This window comes from Microcebus murinus, chromosome 20 (assembly GCF_040939455.1).
Source record: "Microcebus murinus isolate Inina chromosome 20, M.murinus_Inina_mat1.0, whole genome shotgun sequence".
Taxonomy (NCBI): Eukaryota; Metazoa; Chordata; class Mammalia; order Primates; family Cheirogaleidae; genus Microcebus; species Microcebus murinus.
Window position 1 is genome coordinate 31,774,509 of NC_134123.1, and position 18,140 is coordinate 31,792,648.

Consider the following 18,140-nt stretch of genomic DNA (forward strand, 5'->3'; position numbering starts at 1 on the left):
GCCATTTAGGCAAATGAGGATCTCAGCCCGTTCTGGGACAGTCACCACACATATGAACAAAGACCCTGTGGTCTCGGCATTTGCCAAGCAGGCAAAAGTGGAAGAAATACCTCTGTCACTTTGGGGCCTTCTGCCATTCAATAGTATTCTGAAGATCACCGTGGGAGGAGTATTTGGTTTTTGTCTTGCTTTATGTTGCTGTAGTAGCCCTGGAAACCACTTCCTCAAGAGGGTTTTTCTTACATGTGACAGCGTTCATTCTGCAGCAGAAAAACACGCATGTGGGAAGGGAAGCTGCTCAGAGCATGGACAAAAGACACATTCATCATTCTATTTTTTTTTTCATCAACTTTATAAGCGTTTTCAAATGTGGAAATGTTGAAAGAACTTTCCAGCAAGCGCCCTGTCACTCGCCACCAGAGCCACCAATAACACGTCCTTCTACTTGCTTTATTTAGCACACACCTGTCCCCTGCCCCATGAATTGCCCCTCAGTGGTGGGTTCTCAAGGGAGCGGCCGCCAACCTTCCCATTTGGAGAAAGAAAATTGCTCAGTTTTGAAAATAAAATATCAATGTAGGAGATTTTAAAAGCCAAGAATGTTAGTAAGTCGACATTAAAAGCTCTGGAAGACAAAATTGTGTTCAAAGTACAAAAAGGGCTTAGACGAGCTATCCAGGAAAAAGCTGTACGTTCAGGACCTGAGGACTGAGGACTCACCAGGCTTGGGACCAACAAATCCTTTGCAGGGACCAGCTGGCAGCTCTGCTTGGAGTCAGGGCAGGGAGACCCAGGGAGCGGCCCGGGGGGTGTGAGGAGACCGCAGCCTTTTCTGCCCCTGCCACAGTGCTGGATTCTCAAAGGAGCTTCCGGGAATCACGGGTTTATTTTAAGTATCAGTTTTGACTCGTGCATTTGGAGGGAAGAATTGAAAACTGCCCGAGGGAAGGTGCTTCTCTGTTTCTTTTGTGTCACAAAAGCTTTTGAAAGGCATGTGACTGTACAAAGAGCCAGGGCTCCTCCGAGGAGCCTGTTACGTGGCATCACACGCTCAGACACGGGCGGGAGGCACCCGGTGCATGGAAGGAGAAAATAGGACACTCGGTGGCATCGGAGTCACACACCACGTCACTCTGTGCCTCGGAATCTGTCCTTGACCACAGGGCTTAAGTCCCTGATACACACAGGGGCCCTGGAGAGAAGGCGCCTGCTCTCCCGGGCTGGCCCACCAGCCTGTGAGCGGTGTGACAAAGTGGCGAGTGGCACAGATCATGTGTATGTGTGTGTGTGTGTGTGTGTGTTGTTGAAGACACATTTAATTTGAGTTCCCATCAAATGAGGAGAAAAACTCTTGATGAACAGTTCAATAGCTCCTGCCAATATGTGCCACGTGATTCTTTTGAGGGAGTGAATTAGCCTTGATATAAACTACCTTCAAGCTTCTGTTGGAACAGTATCATCTTCATGAATTACCCATCCAGCCACCAGTGCTGACCAAGTGCCAGGAGACACCTGGGGGAAGAGAGAACAAAGGTGTTTAAGCGTGAGTCCTGGCTGTTAGAGAACTCTGTCCCGTAGGGAGGAAAACACACGGTTATGGCACGTTGCTTTGATTGTATATACGTGTATGTATTAGTGGGGTCATGTGAAATTGCTGCATTGCCTTAGGTTTTGACCAGTACAAATATCCACCTAATATTTATGTTGTATCGTCTTAGCTCCAGCTGCCATATCAAAATATCATAAACGGGGCAGCTTAACAGACATCTATTTCACACAGTTCCAGGAAGCTAGACGTCCAGGATCAAGGTTCTAGCCAGTCCCGTTTCTGGTGAGGGCTCTCTTGCTGGCTTGCAGACAGCTGCCTTCTTGCCTGTCCTCGCTAGTCTTTCCTTGGTGCATGTACCTCTAAGAGCATGGGTGACAGGAAGCTCTCTGGGGTCTCCTCTGATAAGGACACAATCCTATCCGATCAGAGGCCCACCCTTATGTCCTCATTCAACCTTAACGACTTCCTTAGAGAACCTGTCTGCAGATACAACCACACTGGGAGTTAGGGCATCAGCATATGAATTTGGGGAGAACACAAGCACTCAGTCCACAGCAAGTATAAATGGACATATTATATATGTGTATATACACCATGTATAGTGTTATACATCATATATATGATATAAGACATGCATGTTATATATACACACACATACATCTGGTGTTTATATCATATTCACACGTCATAAATACACTATCTAGAGCAGGCGTCCTCAAACTACGGCCCGAGGGCCACATGCCGTCCGCCTAGGACATTTATCCGGCCTCACTGGGTGTTTTTGCTGCCACTGCCTGTCCTGCTTAGCAGCCAACTCGTCCCGGGCCCACAGTGCGCACTCTCCAACGGTCTGAGGGACAATGAACTGGCCCCCTGTTTAAAAAGTTTGAGGACCCCTGGTCTAGAGTATTAAGGTAGCACAGCAGAGAGAATAGCTGAGGTTGCCAAGAGGAAAATGGGTATATGGAGATATAAAGGAAGACATCTTTGTATTACCAGGTTTTTTATTGCCAAAAAAAGATTCCTTATTGCAAAAGGAATATACGCTCATGGCTATATTAGGAAGGAATATAGGCTCATGGTAAAAATTTTAGAAATTCAGATAAGCAAAATTAAGAAAGGTATAAACCCTACCAGCCAGACACCACTACCCCTGAGACCTGGGTCAGACAGCGAGGCGCCACAGTCCAGAGTGGGGGGCTGAGGATGGGCCACTCCACCACTTGCTAGCTGTGTGACCTGGAGCCAACTGCTTGGTCCCTCTGTGCCTCCATTTCCCCATCTGTACAATGAGGCAGTGGTCCCAACCGTGTGAAGTCATTGTGACAGTTAAACAAAATGATCCATGGAAAATGCTCGGGAAGTTTCTGGCACAAATTAAATGCTCAATAAATATTATCTGCAGTTTTATTATCAACATCATTGTCATAATTACTGCTGCAGCTGTCGCTAGCACTCCCTTCCAAGGCACTTTCTCAGCCAGCAGCAGTAATGGGTTTGGGATTACATGTCAAGTCCTATGAACAAGAAGGGCTCAGCACTCAGGCATGGTACGAAACAGGGATTTTGAGACTGACGTGGTCATCGGGCACGCCATTGCTGAGTCTGAGAAGGGGACAGCAAGTGTGCCATGTGTTTGCCTGTAGACCCTCACTGTGTGACACGTACACCTATCTGCTACAGAGATAAAATTCTGATCTGCCATCTTCATTGCATGTGCATAGTCATCTTGCCGTGTCCTGCCTACCACGGTTTTAATGTCTGCATAGCATTCCATTGTCACTTTTGATAAAGTTACCTGATCTTTTTAATTTTCCTATAGTAAACATTGATGGAGAAAAAATAATCACTTCTAAATATTTTTGCCAAATAAATTTGAGTTATGCTTTATTTTGAGGCCTTCTCTAAGAACTTTACAGTGCAAATCTGTATATTCAAGGCTCTGAGAAGTCCTGCAAAGCAGGGGGGGAACCTATTTGGCTTTATTAACCTAGCATTCCTCAATTTGGGGAATTGCTTTTTTTAACTATTTGACTTCAGGCTAAATGATTAGAGGAGGAATTTCTGGATCAAAGATATGTACAGTTTAAATGGATTTCCATTTATTTCCTTCTAGAATGTTGTTTTAGGAACTAAGAAACTTGGAGGTGCCTCTTTGGGGGCAGAACTGAGGCTTTCTTTTAATCACAATTAGAAAAGTTCAAGGTACTGAAATGTATGGCGATATTCTTTTAAGAAACTCAAACAATTAAAATGGATACAAAGGATGACCTGGGTTCTTTCTGGATTTTCTGGCAAGTCAGTGTAGAGGACGTTGATTCATTCTGAAAGTATAAATTTCCCTTTTCTAGATTTCAGATGGGAAAACATAAGATGAATGAAATTCTCTCATATGGACTGTCTCAAAGGGTCACAGAAGATTTAAATGCCTCATGGCAGGTACTTGATAAATGCCAATTGCAATTCTACTTTTCACGCTAAATAACAAGACTGAAAGTAAGCATTGTGAGCGGGCTGGCTGCTCTCCTTATACGTCCCACCTAAAGGCAGTCATACTCATTTATTTATTTGACAAATACTTGCAAAACTTATGCTATGAGCTGGGCCCTACCTGGTCCATTTCTGCTCTTCTTTCTTCCCAGTCATCGCCTGGGAAGACAGGCAATGACTAGACCAGTGAATGTCTGACCACGCGACGGTGTAATTACAGCCCACAGCAAGTGTCTGCAGGAGCGAGAGTAATTGGGTGAGGCCGCCTTCCACAGGCTGGTTAGGAGGGAGGTGAGGTGTGAACTGGATCTGAAGGGTGATAATGAACCAGCAGAGGGGCAGAATTCCCAGCAGAAACCAACAGCTGATACAAAGGCCGGGAGCACCAGCTAGCCTAGCCGGCTTTTTTGGGGGCGGGGGGCGCGCAGAATAGGATGAGTTGATGGTGGATATGGACAGGGGTCAGCTCCCACAGACTCCCAAGGGTTTGAACCTGAAAGGGACCTGATTTACATTTTTTTAAAGCTTTCTCCCACTGTGCTGTGGGCAGTAGACTGGAAACTGCAGTAGGATCATTTCTACACTCGTGCTAGTATAGACGCGCCTTCATCCACGACGATGGCGTGGCTGAGCCACATCCTCCCAAGGTGGAGACGGTGGCACCCTCGTGCAGAGGGAGGCTCCCGGGCCCAGGGCGCAGCTCAGCTCCTCCGTCGTGGTCTCTGTGCTTGGTACCTCTGACCGCATCGGGGGCACCAGACCCAACACTCTTGTCCTCGCACTACCCCGCAAAGCCCTGGAGAGCGATTCCTTCGAATTCTGTGGGCTGCTCTTCCCACATTGACCTTTCTGCCCATTCACTCGCCCATCGGTTCAGCTCACCCATCACGGACCAAGGCCAGTTATAGGCCAGATACTCGGCTGGTCCCTGCCTATGAGAAGAGAGGAGGACACAATCCATCCCCCAGGAGGCCACCGTCGCGAGGGAAAATTACAACATCAGATACCGAATGCCCTTGGGGAAGGTGATCGCGATGGGGAGAGGCAGCTCCCGCCTGTTCACTGCCAGCCCCCTGTTCCTAGCAGAGTACTGGGCACACAGTAGGTGTTCAAAGCATGTCTGTCGAATGACCGTGTGACCTCAGTGTGCAGGGCTGAGAGTCTGTGGTTCTGACGCTCTGTGGTGGGAAGTAAGCCTTCAGCTCCTGCGCAGAGGAGCCAGCAGATCACCCGTTTTGGGGACAGACACTGGACGTGTGCACCCAGGCGAGCTCTCGGCACGTGCAACCCACACGCTTTTGGCTCCCGGGAGCCCTGCAGCTCTCAGTGTAGCCCGCCCAGCCTCTGCCAGGAGCACAGTCTCTGTGGCTGGCTTTCTGCTCAAACATCACAAGAGAAAGAAGTCCAGCCGCCCCCTAAGCCACACACAGCTGCCTGTGAGAGCCTCCTGCTTGCCGGCCAGCCAGGCCACTGCACTGCCCTTCAAGGCCTCATGCAGGGCTTGCCCATCTATCTCGCTGTGGCCCCAGTGGCAGCTGGACTCGTTTATTGACTTCCCAAAAGCGCCAGTACCTCTGCTCAGCTTGGTCTGAGCTGGGCTCAAAGACGTAGGTGACAGAGCAGGGGCCGTGGCATGTCGATTCATCACCCATTAAAAACAAACTCGGAGAACAAATGCAGAGGCGTGATTAACTTTCCCATTCTGGTCTTCTGACATCCTGGTTTGCTCTCCCAAGGAGTGTGTTTGTTTGAAATAACCCACGCTGGGAGCCTGAGCACCGGATGCCACCACGCCATTGGCACAAGTGTCCAAAAGCCAAAGGGGACCTGCAAGCTGCATAGCCCAAGACCTCGGCCATGTGCCGTGGGGGGCCTGGCCCAGCAGAAACCTGGAAGCACCACGCTCCTTTGTTTTAATTCTGCTTTTTAGCCTTGTAACGAAGTGAAGCTAAAGTTTAGTCACCGGCTAAACCCCAGAGACCTGCTTCCCGCCTTTGTCCAGCTCGTGTCCTCCAAATCGTGAGTCCAAGAACAGGGGCCACCAACAGCCCTCACCTAAAGGAGACAGGTAGCACAAAAGGGCCACTTACACACATCAGTTGCAAATGAGGACCAAAGTGGACTCAAAACTGAGAAAAAAATTTGTTGATTAATACTTTATTCAGGGAACAAGTAATGAAAATAAATTTGTTTATAAGTTTATTGTTAAACCCCAACCATAGGCTGTTTCTCAGAGTGAACACAGATGGACCAAGGATTGTTTTGCTTTTGACATGATTTTTCCAACAACATCCTATGACGTGCTATTACACTTCACCTCATGCTCAACGTGCATTTTTAAAGAGGCCGTCTTTGCAAACCATTTGAAGGCTCTGTCCGGTTTCCAAGCACCTCTCCTAAGCTGTCAGATCACTCGTTGAAGTCCCCATGTGCCCATTCTCCTTTCTGCTCTTCAGTAGTTGACTCTCTTCTCTCCGTTGCATCTTTACTTGTCCTGGGTCTATTTAGGGTTCCTTTTATTTCTCTTATGATTACCTTATTTTTAATTGACAAACAGTAATTGTGGATATTCGTGGGGTGCAGTGTGATGGTTTGGTCTGTGTGCACATGGAAACTTTGATCTACATCTCCCTTCCCCTCACCCCTCGCCCTCACTCCTCCCCCTATCCCCACCCTCTGCAACCACCTTCTCACTCTCTGCGTCTGTGAGTTTGACCACCTTAGATTCCACGCAGACATGAGATCATGCACTATCTGTCCTTCTTTGCCCAGCCTGTTCCACTGAGCGTAATTCATCCTGGAACCCTGCATCTTAGGAGCTCGACAGCTGGACATTGTGCTAGACCAGTGCTTACTTGGGGTGGTTTTAGGCACCGGGAAATGTCTCAACTAAGTCTGCTGACCAGGCAGACGCCAGGACTAAGCAGGATGTCGGGAAAAGAGAGAATTATAGGCCTGCTGAGAAGTGCATTCAAGATGTCGAAAATGGAACACTTGGGTGATGAGCTATCCTTGAAGTCTCGTCCATGTTTGGAGTCTCAGGCCTAGGAACACAGTGAAAACGTGCTAAAATCTCCATTAAATGAGTGAACAAATGGACAAGAGTCCTCACACCGAGGAAAGCGTACGTTGCTACCAGCTCGTACACATTCCAAGTGATCCTGTTCTTGGCTGAGTGCAGCTTCTAGTGCTTAGAGAAAGCCACCAACCTGGGTGCGTGGATGTGCGGATTTCACCCTGGCCCTGACTGTGCCTACTCAGGGAGCCAGGCTTGATCAGTCATAACGACATTAATAATAATGATGGTAATTAACAATGAAAACCAGCTGGTGGTTGCATATTTAAATCATCTCTTTAACACTTTCACCACCACTGAGAATGTTAATCCACGTTTCCATCTAGAATGGATCTGTGTGTTTCTGGATTTCAGAAATCTGAACTTTTCTGAAGTCTCTGCTTATTATTAAAAAGTGCCACATACTTAGTGTCTCTATCAGGGTCCCAGTTTCCCGACTTTTTATGACATTGTTAAATCTGTGGCTTTACTGCATTGAGTCTGTTTTTCTGTATTTCTCTGTCTTGCTTTGTGATCAACTTGGCCTATGGCAATAAGGAAATGATCCTTTAAAGACATGTTATAAAGTATCTCTGTGAAGACTTTGCTTTCCCTCTTTAATAACTGCAGTGTTCATGTAGGTTTCAGAAAACAGGCCTAGGGAGGGTGGTGGTGGCAAGGGTGGGGTCAGGGAGAGACATTGCAAGTCATCTCTGGAAATAAATTTGCAGAGTAGAGATGAAGCCCCCAGCTAGAAAGAGCCTGGTAACAGAAAAATCCTGGTGCAGGCACAAAAACTCCTGTTGCAGCTGTCGTAGTAAGACCTTTGGTAAATTCTAACAAGGCATTAATGGCCTCAAACAAGAAGCCAAGCCTGACCTTTGCCGGGAGAATCCAGGAGCAGCCTGGTTGCCCAGGAGAATCCTGCTTGCCGGGAACAGGTGGCAAAAGGGTTTTTAGACACGGTGCGGTACAATCACTGGCAAGCAGCTGGTGCCTGAGAAATGTCAGCCCCTGGTTTAGCAGAGAAGGCTGGGTGCACACGGGGCTCCCAGGATGGAGGAGCAGGTCAGAGAGCAGACAGGAGAGGGTGGAAGCTCACAACGGTGACACTCAGGTGTCTGTGTACGGGCACACCCCTGATTCTTGCTGATCCTGTGCACAGGCTGTGGTGCCCCGAGGTGGCCCTGCCACCTCCTGTCCCACTAGTGAAAGTGACTACGTGAGGAGTGACTGTTTTCTAGAGTAAATCATTATCAGATCTCAGCTACTGTTGAGCATTATCAGACACAAATTCCGCTATACCTGCATCACAGCTGAGTAGCTACCCCAGTGGTGACTTGGGCGTTGATAGGGCCTCCCGCCAAAATACCAGCTTAAGCCAATAGTGTCTGAGAATTGCAAGGAATGAAGATATTGAATTCGAACATATTTGCTATCGTATGTCAAACCTTTCTCAAATGTGTATGATTTTTATAAACAGAAATACAATTCCAAAAAGTTGTATTTAATATTATCAATTTAATAGTTAGTTTTTTAAAGGAAATATTACCATTCTGTAGATCCCAATCCTTTGTTCCTGAGTTATCCCCACTAAGGAAAGCCCAGGCATGGGACGTGTCGCTGGGTCTCAGCTCAGAGTTTTCTTGTTATTCATAGAACGGTTGTTCTCAAACTTTGGTAAACCAGAACCACCTGGAAAGCATGTTAAAAATGAAAAGGCCCCATCACAATTCAGCAGCCGTGGTAATTCTAATCAGTGCCCGAGTCAAAGAACCAATGGCGTGGAAGAATGGCCAACCCACGTGGCCTACTCTCAAGGCAAACAGAAAACACAGTTTTGCTGCTTAAAAGCTGCAGGACTTGGGCAAGCTCCGGGACCACTCTGAGCCTTTGTTTCCTCATCTGTAAAATGAGGGTGATAATCTCTACCTCCCAGGCTTGTGGGTGACACCACACAATAACATATGTGCATACATTGTGTGGCGGCTCCTTGGTGATCAATGACTGTGAGCTTCTAGCGGTAGCGCCAACAACAGAAAGTAAATGCTGAAAAATAGAAAATCACTTGCAGTCCATGATTTATTATGGGAGAGAAAATATTTATATGGTCCTTGTCACAAGTGTAATTAAATAGCCATTTGTGTAATTACTAAGTAATATCCTGGCTACCTACTGGAGTATAAGATCCAAAACAGCAGAGAATCCACGGCTGTATACTCAACACCAAGCTCAGTGCCTGGCGCATAACAGACACTCAGCAAAGATTTATTTCAAAACAGTGCAGGAACTGTATAGTCACATGAAAAATACATGTGCGTGCATGTATATATCTACACATAGGCTAGAAACTTCTAGACCAAAATGTTAATAGTGCTTGTCTCTGAATGTGGATCGGAGTGATTTTAATTTTCTTTTTCTTTTTCTTTTTTTTTTTTTTGTTCATCTGTATTGTCTGAATTTTTTTTACAATGAACACAGAAGACCAAATCCGTGTTTCCCTGAGTAAATGTGAGTGAGGTTGAAGCCAGACACCACTGTGCCTATGAGAGCATGTTCATGATTTCCAGCTCCCTCAAGGGTTTTCACATGTAGTCTGTAGAATTAAAAGGGTTTTAGGAGAAATAGGAATTAAGGCATCTCTAAAGATAAGTAGAATTTCTGTGATCCGGCAGTTTCCTTGTTCTGATCGTGGACTGTGGACTATGCGGGAAAGAGCTCACACCGCAGGCCTGAGCCTGCTGTCGCTGGAACTGCCTGCTTGCAAGGTTGGCAGGGTTGGCCCTCAGCTGGCATCTGGAATCTTGAATGTGACACTCTGGGCTGTGATGTGCACTGCTGCTGTCACGGTAGGGCAGGAATGTCTGCAGAAAGCTAAGCCTCGGTCCCTGTGCCATCAGAAGATGTCAGCAGCTGCGTGACAGTCAGGTTGTCATGTGGTAGAGCCTCTGGCAGGTGACCACGGGATTCCACCAGGGGCTCAGGGATGCCTGGAGACGGCGCTCAGGAAAGGTCTCGAGCAGTCGAGAGCTGCTCCTTCCCTGTTCCCGGCTGTCACTGAGCTGTGGCTGGGCAAGGCAAGCCAAGCCCACCTTCCCAACCCCAACCGCGAGAGGCCCTGCCCCGGCTCCCGGCCACATCTGCCGGGCGTGGCTTCTCTCCACCCAGGGGAAATCCTTTCTGTTTTCTGAGACTTTCTTTGGCTCTGGTTCCCTGGGAGAGGGAGAGAATGCTACCCCTTCCTCACTCCACAAGCCCTGAGCAGTGACAAGCTGTGGCTGTCTACCTAACCTAGGAGTCTGGGGTTCACCGGCCCCTCAATCCCATCTGCACATGTTGTCAGAAGATTCGAAACATCCCCTTTTTTTTTTTTCCCTTGGAGCCATGGCTACAAGAACTATTTTAAGACAGTGTATTTTCTTCAGTTGGGAATTCTATACCTTTCTAGCTCTGTTTTAAATAAAGTAGCTGATTTGAATTACCCAAGCAGGTATTTTATCCAACACAGGGGGGCCCAGTGGACTGGAATGACGTGAATGAGCTACATATCCACCTGCTGTTTCCTTTGTTCCCCGAAGTTTCACAGAGTTGCTTGTTTCCCTCAATAGGCATATTCCTTCGGTAGGAATATAAAATCACTCCATATTTCCTCTTTCCTAGTCCTTAATTTCCAGGGTTCTCATAGACTTTCCTATCCTTACAGACTCCTCTTTAAGAGTAAGCAACAGTTATGCTCATGTCTCAAGTGCTGGTCGCAAAAGCCAGTCCTCCCTGCAACATGTGACCTCAGCCAGGGCCTTTCTAGACCAGCACTTCTCTACCTGTGGTGCGAGTTCACGCCCTGGGGAGCTGGGACTGGCTTCCTGTGACACCGGCCCCAACTCACATCCCCTCCCCAAGGTAACCTTGCGTCAGCTTTGTGAATAGCTACCCAGACCGCTCTCTACACATCTGCATATGTTCTAGTACGTCCAAGGGTCAAGGGGCACAGCATCTTTCATGAATGAAGCCACCATGTCCCCCAAAGGGGCTCTTCAACTTTGCACAGTTAAGCTGCACATGGCAGTGCAAGAGAGTTCCCGGCTCACAGCATGCTCACCTGCACCGCAGCAGTTCGTGTTCGCCCACCTGGTGGGTTCAATGCGGTGTCCCCTTGCTGTTTGAATTTCCACGTTCCTCATTCTTCGTTGCTATAATAGTGAGACTGATGTTATTATGTGGGTTCGTCATCATTCAAGGATCCCCTCTGAATCGCCAAATCATATTCTTTTTTATCTTTTCTTTTCTTTTTTCTTTTTTGAGACAGAGTCTCACTGTGTTGCCCTGAGTAGAGTCAGCCTAGTTCAAACTCCTGGTCTCAAGCAATCCTCCTGCCTCAGCCGCCCAGGTAGCTGGGACTACAGTTGCACAACATGACACCTGGCTAATGTTTTCTATTTTCCATAGAGACAGGGTCTCGCTCTTGCTCAGGCTCCTCTCAAACTCCTGACCTCCAGTGATCCTCCTGCCTCGGCCTCCCAGAGTACTGGGATTACAGACGTGAGCCACCACGCCTGGGCCATTTCATATACTTTAGACTGCTTTTCTGTTGTTTTTTGTTTTTGTTTTTTGTGTTTTTGTCTTTATTATATACATTTCTTTTTAATTGTTGACTATGTAATCCATTCACATAATTCAAAAAACAGCAACAAATTGTACAGTGAAGATCTGCCCCCCACACCCTGCCATCTGCCCTGGACCCCCGGCCTCTTTCCTCACAACCAATTTGACCAATTCCCTGTACTTCATTCCAGAGTTTCTCCATGCAAGGATATATTTTGTCCCTTTCTTACACAAAATGTAGCATACCATGTGTACTGTCCTGCACCTTGCTTTTTACTCTGTATCTTGGTATCTTGGAAATATTTCCATTCTGTTCAAAGAGCATCTTCATCCTTTCCCACAGCTCCTTGTTGTTCTCTGTGTGGATGCGTAATACCAAACACATTCTCCCAGTCCCCCAGTTGGAAACAACTCTTAGGCTTGTCTCGGTCTTTTGCTATTACAAACGGTACTTTAACTAACAAACTTGTATATGTGTTATTTCATATGTAAGCAGTTACATTTGTTGGATAAAGCCAGGGATCTGAGATGGTCGGGTCAAGGGCTAAATGCATTTATAATCTTGGTAGAGATCGCTGTTTCTGTCCAGAGATATTGACCAATTTGTGCCCCCAGCAGCAATTGACGAAAGTGCGTCTGGTCAGCAAAACAATGATCCCCAAAGATGTCCGTGCCCTAATCCCCGGAACCTGTGTCTATGTTCCTTCCATGACAAAAGGGACTTTGCTGATGTGATTAAGGTTAAGCACCTTGAGGTGGGGAGATTACCCTGGATTATCTGGATGGGCACAATACAATCACACGAGTCCTTGAAAGCAGAGGACACTTTCCAGCTGTGATCACATGGAAGGCACTCAACCCCCGCTGCTGGCTTTGAAGACGGAGGAGGTGGCATAAACCAAGCAGTGTGGGAGGAGACACGGAAACACTCTGCCCGGAAGCTCTAGAAGGAGCACAGTCCCGCTGGCACCTTGATTTCGGCCCAGGGAGACCATGTCAGACTTCTGACCCCGTATGAGACTTCTCCCTGTAAGAGAACCAGCTTGCGTTAAGTCACCAAGTCTGTGGTCATTTGTTACAGCAGCCGCAGGAAACTGACACGGTGCTTTTCTCGTCTTCACAAGATTGTGTTGTCAAACCTTGGGATTTTGTTAATCTGATAGGTAAAAACTAGTATCTTAGTACAGTTTTAATTTGTGATTCTCTCTTAAGTGAAATTGAATGCCCTTTCTTATGTTTTGAGGAACATCTTCTATATTCCATTACCATGAATTTTCTGTTCGTGTCCCTTGCTTATAGAAATTCTTGCTGTATGCTGGATGGAAATCCTTGGTTATTTGTGTTGCAAATATTTTCTCCTTTTATCTATATTTCCTTCCAAGTTTTGTGTTTGAGCTCATCTTGAATTTAGTTTTGGCACTGAGATCAGAAAGATATCTAAGCAGGGGTGGGAAACCTGTGGTTTTCTGTGTCCTTAAGTATGGCCTTTTGACTGAATCCAAATTTTACAGAACAAATCCTTTTATTAAAAGGGTTGCAGCAGAGAAAGATGAAGCTTTTCCTGCCTCCTTTGGTGCTTAAAAAAGAACAATCTTGAATCAGAAGGCCACAGGTCCTTTCTACCTATGTATCTATATCAGTATTATATAGTGACGTATAAAGTGATAGATGGATCTTTATATACCATAGATATAAAAAAAACTGTGCCATTTCTTGTGCTCTATTATATTGCATTATCTGGTTATCCTACACTATATTTATCTATATTACTTTATAGTATTTTTAAGTTTAAAATAAAGGAGGGCTGTGCTAACTCATGTAATGTTGGCACCTGTGCTGCATGGACATGGGTCCCCTATGTCACAGAGAGTGACCCCCAGAAGACTGCAGAAGGAACTTGTCAGATCTTTGATTTCTTCCCCTTCCCACCAATACTGGGGCCCCTGAGGGTGGAGGCTGGCAGCCTCCGGCCCTGGAAGTCCGTCCAGGTCAGCACCTGGTGCTGGCCACTTGCCTGGCAGCTTCTTTCCCGCTCAGATGGGCCCTGCTGAGAGCCAGCCAGCAACCCAGCGCGGTGCAGGGCCCCGTCCCCGCCCCTCCCCTGCACGGCTCCTGTTGATCAGGCTGCCCCCAGTCTCCCACACCGACACCCAGAAGAGGCCAGGGCTTGGCAAGCACTCGGAGCAGCTTCTGTGGAGCTACATTACAGACTGAAATGAGCTCTGTTTTTAATTTGATTTTTTTTTCCTGTAACAAGCAAAGTTCACATTACAGATAAATTGCCTGGAAATTCCAATTTAATAAGGCATATGCATTTTTCAAGCCTAGAAGCGTAGAAAACATCTTGCACACTGGTATTTTTACACTGAAAGGTTTATTAAAAAGACAGCTTTGAAAATGTCAGAAATTTACATAGCGTGCCTGGCCAATTGGTCAAAAAGGCTGATTTGACAAAAGTGCTCAAAAGGCAGGAAATGGAGGAGCAGGCCGGTGGGTGGTCTCGAGCTGAGCTGTCCTCCCTGGGCTGGGGAGGATGTCGCCCACCCAGCGCTTAGTTTGCTCAGGGCAGAGTGTGAACCAGCTGCTGGGAGCTCGGGAGTGCTGAGCGATGGGTGTCCCTGTCCTTCCCTGCCCGAGCAGGAGCAGCAGCTGTGACACAGGCGTACCACCAGGGCTCCCAAGGGAAGAGGCACCAAACAGTAAAATAAATAGAGGGAAGCAGAATTAAAGGGTCCTGTGAAAACACAATTAAATAGCACAGCTATGGACACTTGATTATTTTTTCAGGAAGAAAAAGAGTGCAACGGCATCCTGTAAAGACCAGCCGGGCCTGGCTCTCACTGGAAACGTTAGAGGATCGAGCCCCCGGTCCTGTCTCCACGCATCTCACTCCTTGTACACGAGAACAGACAAACACGTGAATGCTGCACAATTATAGCAGCATAAGACCAAAAACAACGACAGAGGGAGCACCGAAGGTCATTGCTTGTGTGCCGCTGTGAAAAGGCTAGGTTATTTAATTCCGTTTTCATTTATGTTCTAAACGGAGTTGAGGAATCAGGGAATAAAATATGGTCCAGTTAAAACTGTCATTATTTCAGATATGTTGAACTACCACAAAATACTCCTGGGTCAGCTATGAACTCATTACCTGAAAAGACAGGCTACCTTTCCTTGCATTTTCCAATTCCACGGTTGTTCCGACTGAAAGAAAAAAGATGCAGGGAACATTCGCTGGGCACCCACTGAGTCCAGGCACGTGACTCAGCCCTGGGAAGGCACAGTGGACGATACCTGGTCTTAGGCGTGAGAAACAGACCCAGTTAAAGCCCAGCCCCTGGGATCCAGCACGCCTGTGTTAAATTGTAGGCCTGTCACTTCCTAGCTGGGCTGCTTTTGGTGAGGTGCTAAGCCTCTCTGATCCTTGGTTACATCATCTTCATCCGGTTGTTGTGAATCACACAAATAAATGTGGTGATGCCCACGAAGCGCTCAGCACAGAGCTGGGCATGAGGACCATTCTTGCTTGCCTTTTACTGACTATGACGCGGCAATCCTGACACCAGGAGCTTAGCGTCAGTGACGGCGGCAGACCTAGGAGGGCCCATACTGTGCTCTAACGGGCATTTGGATCCAGGCATGTGCCCAGCAAGGACCTGGGGGAGGGCGATTCTTTGTACCGGGGAAGTCACATGTGGCAAATGAGAGCACACATGAGCAGGGTCTTGGAAAATAGTAGGGCTTTGCCAGGTGGAAATAGAAATTACTACTGAAATGAGAGACTGGAGTTTTTAAAGCAGCTCCCTCTCATGAGTACTACGTCGCTTCTGTTTTCACAAAACAGTGAAATGATAATTAAGGCGGCAATGTGTGTGGGAAGCCCCGCGTTAGCCTCATTCATTCTCGCCATCTGTCCCCGTCACTGTCGCAGCTTCAGAACACTGTCCCCCAGGGCTCCGCTGAGTCGGATATTTCCAGAGCATTCCGGGGAATGGGGCAGATCACGTAAGAAGAGGGCAGGCGAGGCCCCGGCCCCAGTGAACCACCGACACGTCCGCAGCCCGAGGCTGAGGCTCCAGGAGGGGCTGGTGACCGGGTCAGGGCCGTGGGTGAAGCGCCATCTGCCCTGGGCCACCAGCAGGCTCTCGGCAGCTGCACAGGTGCCCCTTCCCTGTGACAGCCCCTTCCCTGGCCGTCCTTCTGGGCGACCCGAGTTGGTCATACCTGGCCAACTGGGTCGGTGGCCGGCCGTCACCTTCTGAATCAGCAACTGTAGCTGAAATGACGTTTTTGGATTGTGGTTGGGCATGACCCAGCACCTAGCATAGCAGCTTGTATCCAGCACTCAGCAAATGTGTCTTGAACTCATTTGAATGCAATCTGACGGTGCTTTGGGTTCTTTTCAGGTATTCCGTTTACAAGGACCCAGCAGGCTGGCTGAATATTAACCCCATCAATGGGACAGTTGACACCACGGCCGTGCTGGACCGCGAGTCCCCGTTTGTCCACAACAGCGTGTACACTGCCCTCTTCTTGGCAATTGACAGTGGTGAGTGATTTGAAAAAGACCATCGGGAGTATACTTTTCAGTTACAAATATATTTGTACATTTTTAATTTCTCCTGAGACACCCAGAGGTGTTCTTGAGAAGGATATAAATGCATGGGAGCAGGGAAGTAAACGTTTAAACATGTGCGCATTGAGTCAGGAATATCCCCAAGTCCTGGAATCCCCGGGTCTCTGCGGAAGGTAAGTGACGTCAGGGTGGGGCGAGCTCACTGTGCCATCTCAGGCGGGCACCAACGTTAGGAAGCCACACGGATGTCCTTTGTCTACTTCATTCCATGCTGTCATTTGCAGAGAGTTCTTTGACTTCATACAAGTTGAAAGACAGTCCCACAGGACATTACTGACCCTGACAATTGAATTGTCCCCTGGGCTTTTATCCTATTGTAATATGCTACCATGGAAAGGCAGCAGGTACACTCAGCTCGTGGCTTCCTAGCCATGAAACAATTGTTCTTCCTTCAAAAGCTGATAATGCAAAAACCGTGGGCCAGGCCCTGATTGAGATGCTGGGAACACAGCAGTGAGCAAAACACATCCCGTCCTCTGGGAGCTGACTTGCTGGCGGGGAAAGGAAAGAGAGTTCAAAGGGCTGTGACTGTTCCCTGCTCTGCTGAGACCAGACTGCAGGGGACAAGGAAATCAGGAATGGTCATTCCATCGACAAAAACAGGGAGCTCGTGTCAGGGGATTGCTCCCATCCTGTTCTAGAGGGATGACATGTTGGGATTATGTCCCATGAGAGACGGCCATACAGGAATGGAATAAGGAGAGGAGATTTGCATAGGGAGTTGCCTGTGCAAGAGATGAGAGTCATCAGAACAAAAAAGCTTTCCGGAAGGAAGAGATCTAGACAGAGTACGAAGGACGTTAACAAGAGATGACAAGAGCCAAGGGAATGTTTAAAATGCCGTATAAATGAAAAATATCAATGCTAGATCAGCTGAAGTAATGACTTTAGGGTTCTACATAAAACTTCCTGTACTCGTAGAAAAATTTCTCAGCTAAGAATGCCACAAAAGAAGGTTGAAATAAAGCACAGTAGAGTTGTCATTGCCTTATGAAATATTTTATGCAATTATTCATCAAAAAAATAAGAAACGCAGTATACTTACTTTTTGCCAAAAATGAGAGCCTTCTTTCCAGGCATGCAATCATCAATCAGTGACACTTTGTGTGCATCCACCTGGCCCCCAAATAGTGAGGGGAACCAGACCCTGATTTACACTTAAGAGCCAGACACAGAATGTAGGTGACTTTCTCAAAGTCATACCATTAAGATCTGATTTTCCTACCTTTGGTTTCTTGCATCTTTAACATTCTTTAAAATTTCTACCTGGAAGTAGCAAGCAGGTTTTAAGTTCTACCATGCCACTTACCAGCTATCCGACTGTGAGGAAATAGCTTACCACGTCACCAAGACCCAGCGACACCTTACGACCACACGCTTCAGAGGAGGAAATTCAGTCTCATCTTTATTTTCTCAACATTCAGGAGACACCCACACGAGCCGTCTGGCTGTGTGACTGCAAATGCTTCAGTCGAGATTTCTACAAAATGAGGAAGATAATTCCTGCGTAGAACCCTGTTATGAGAAATGGCAGTGAAGTGCTGGGCCCTCTGGATTCTGCATCAAAAGCCATGTTAAATGTTCACCAAATGTTAATCCCAGCCCAATTGGGGTTCCAGAAAGGAAAGAGTGAAGCCAAGAACGGTCCTCCCATGACTCAAGAAAAACACAGCTTGCGTCTACTTCCTGTCTAACTCTGTTAATACCAATATCAGACAAGGAAATTTAAAATCTGGTGTCACAGCTGTTTCTAGAGGACCAAAATGTCCCTAAAGATGTATGGTAAATAGAAACCAGGTTGGCATTAA

The 18,140-nt window shown here is 47.2% G+C and overlaps 1 protein-coding gene across 1 annotated transcript in view; it reads left to right on the top strand.

The window, feature by feature from the left end:
* Positions 1–18,140, top strand: part of CDH13 (cadherin 13) — a 958,432-nt gene that overhangs the window by 909,861 nt on the left and 30,431 nt on the right. The window contains exon 11 of the mRNA XM_012743295.2: positions 16,103–16,245. Coding sequence (XP_012598749.2) covers positions 16,103–16,245 — 143 coding nt within the window. The remainder of the gene's footprint in view (positions 1–16,102; positions 16,246–18,140) is intronic.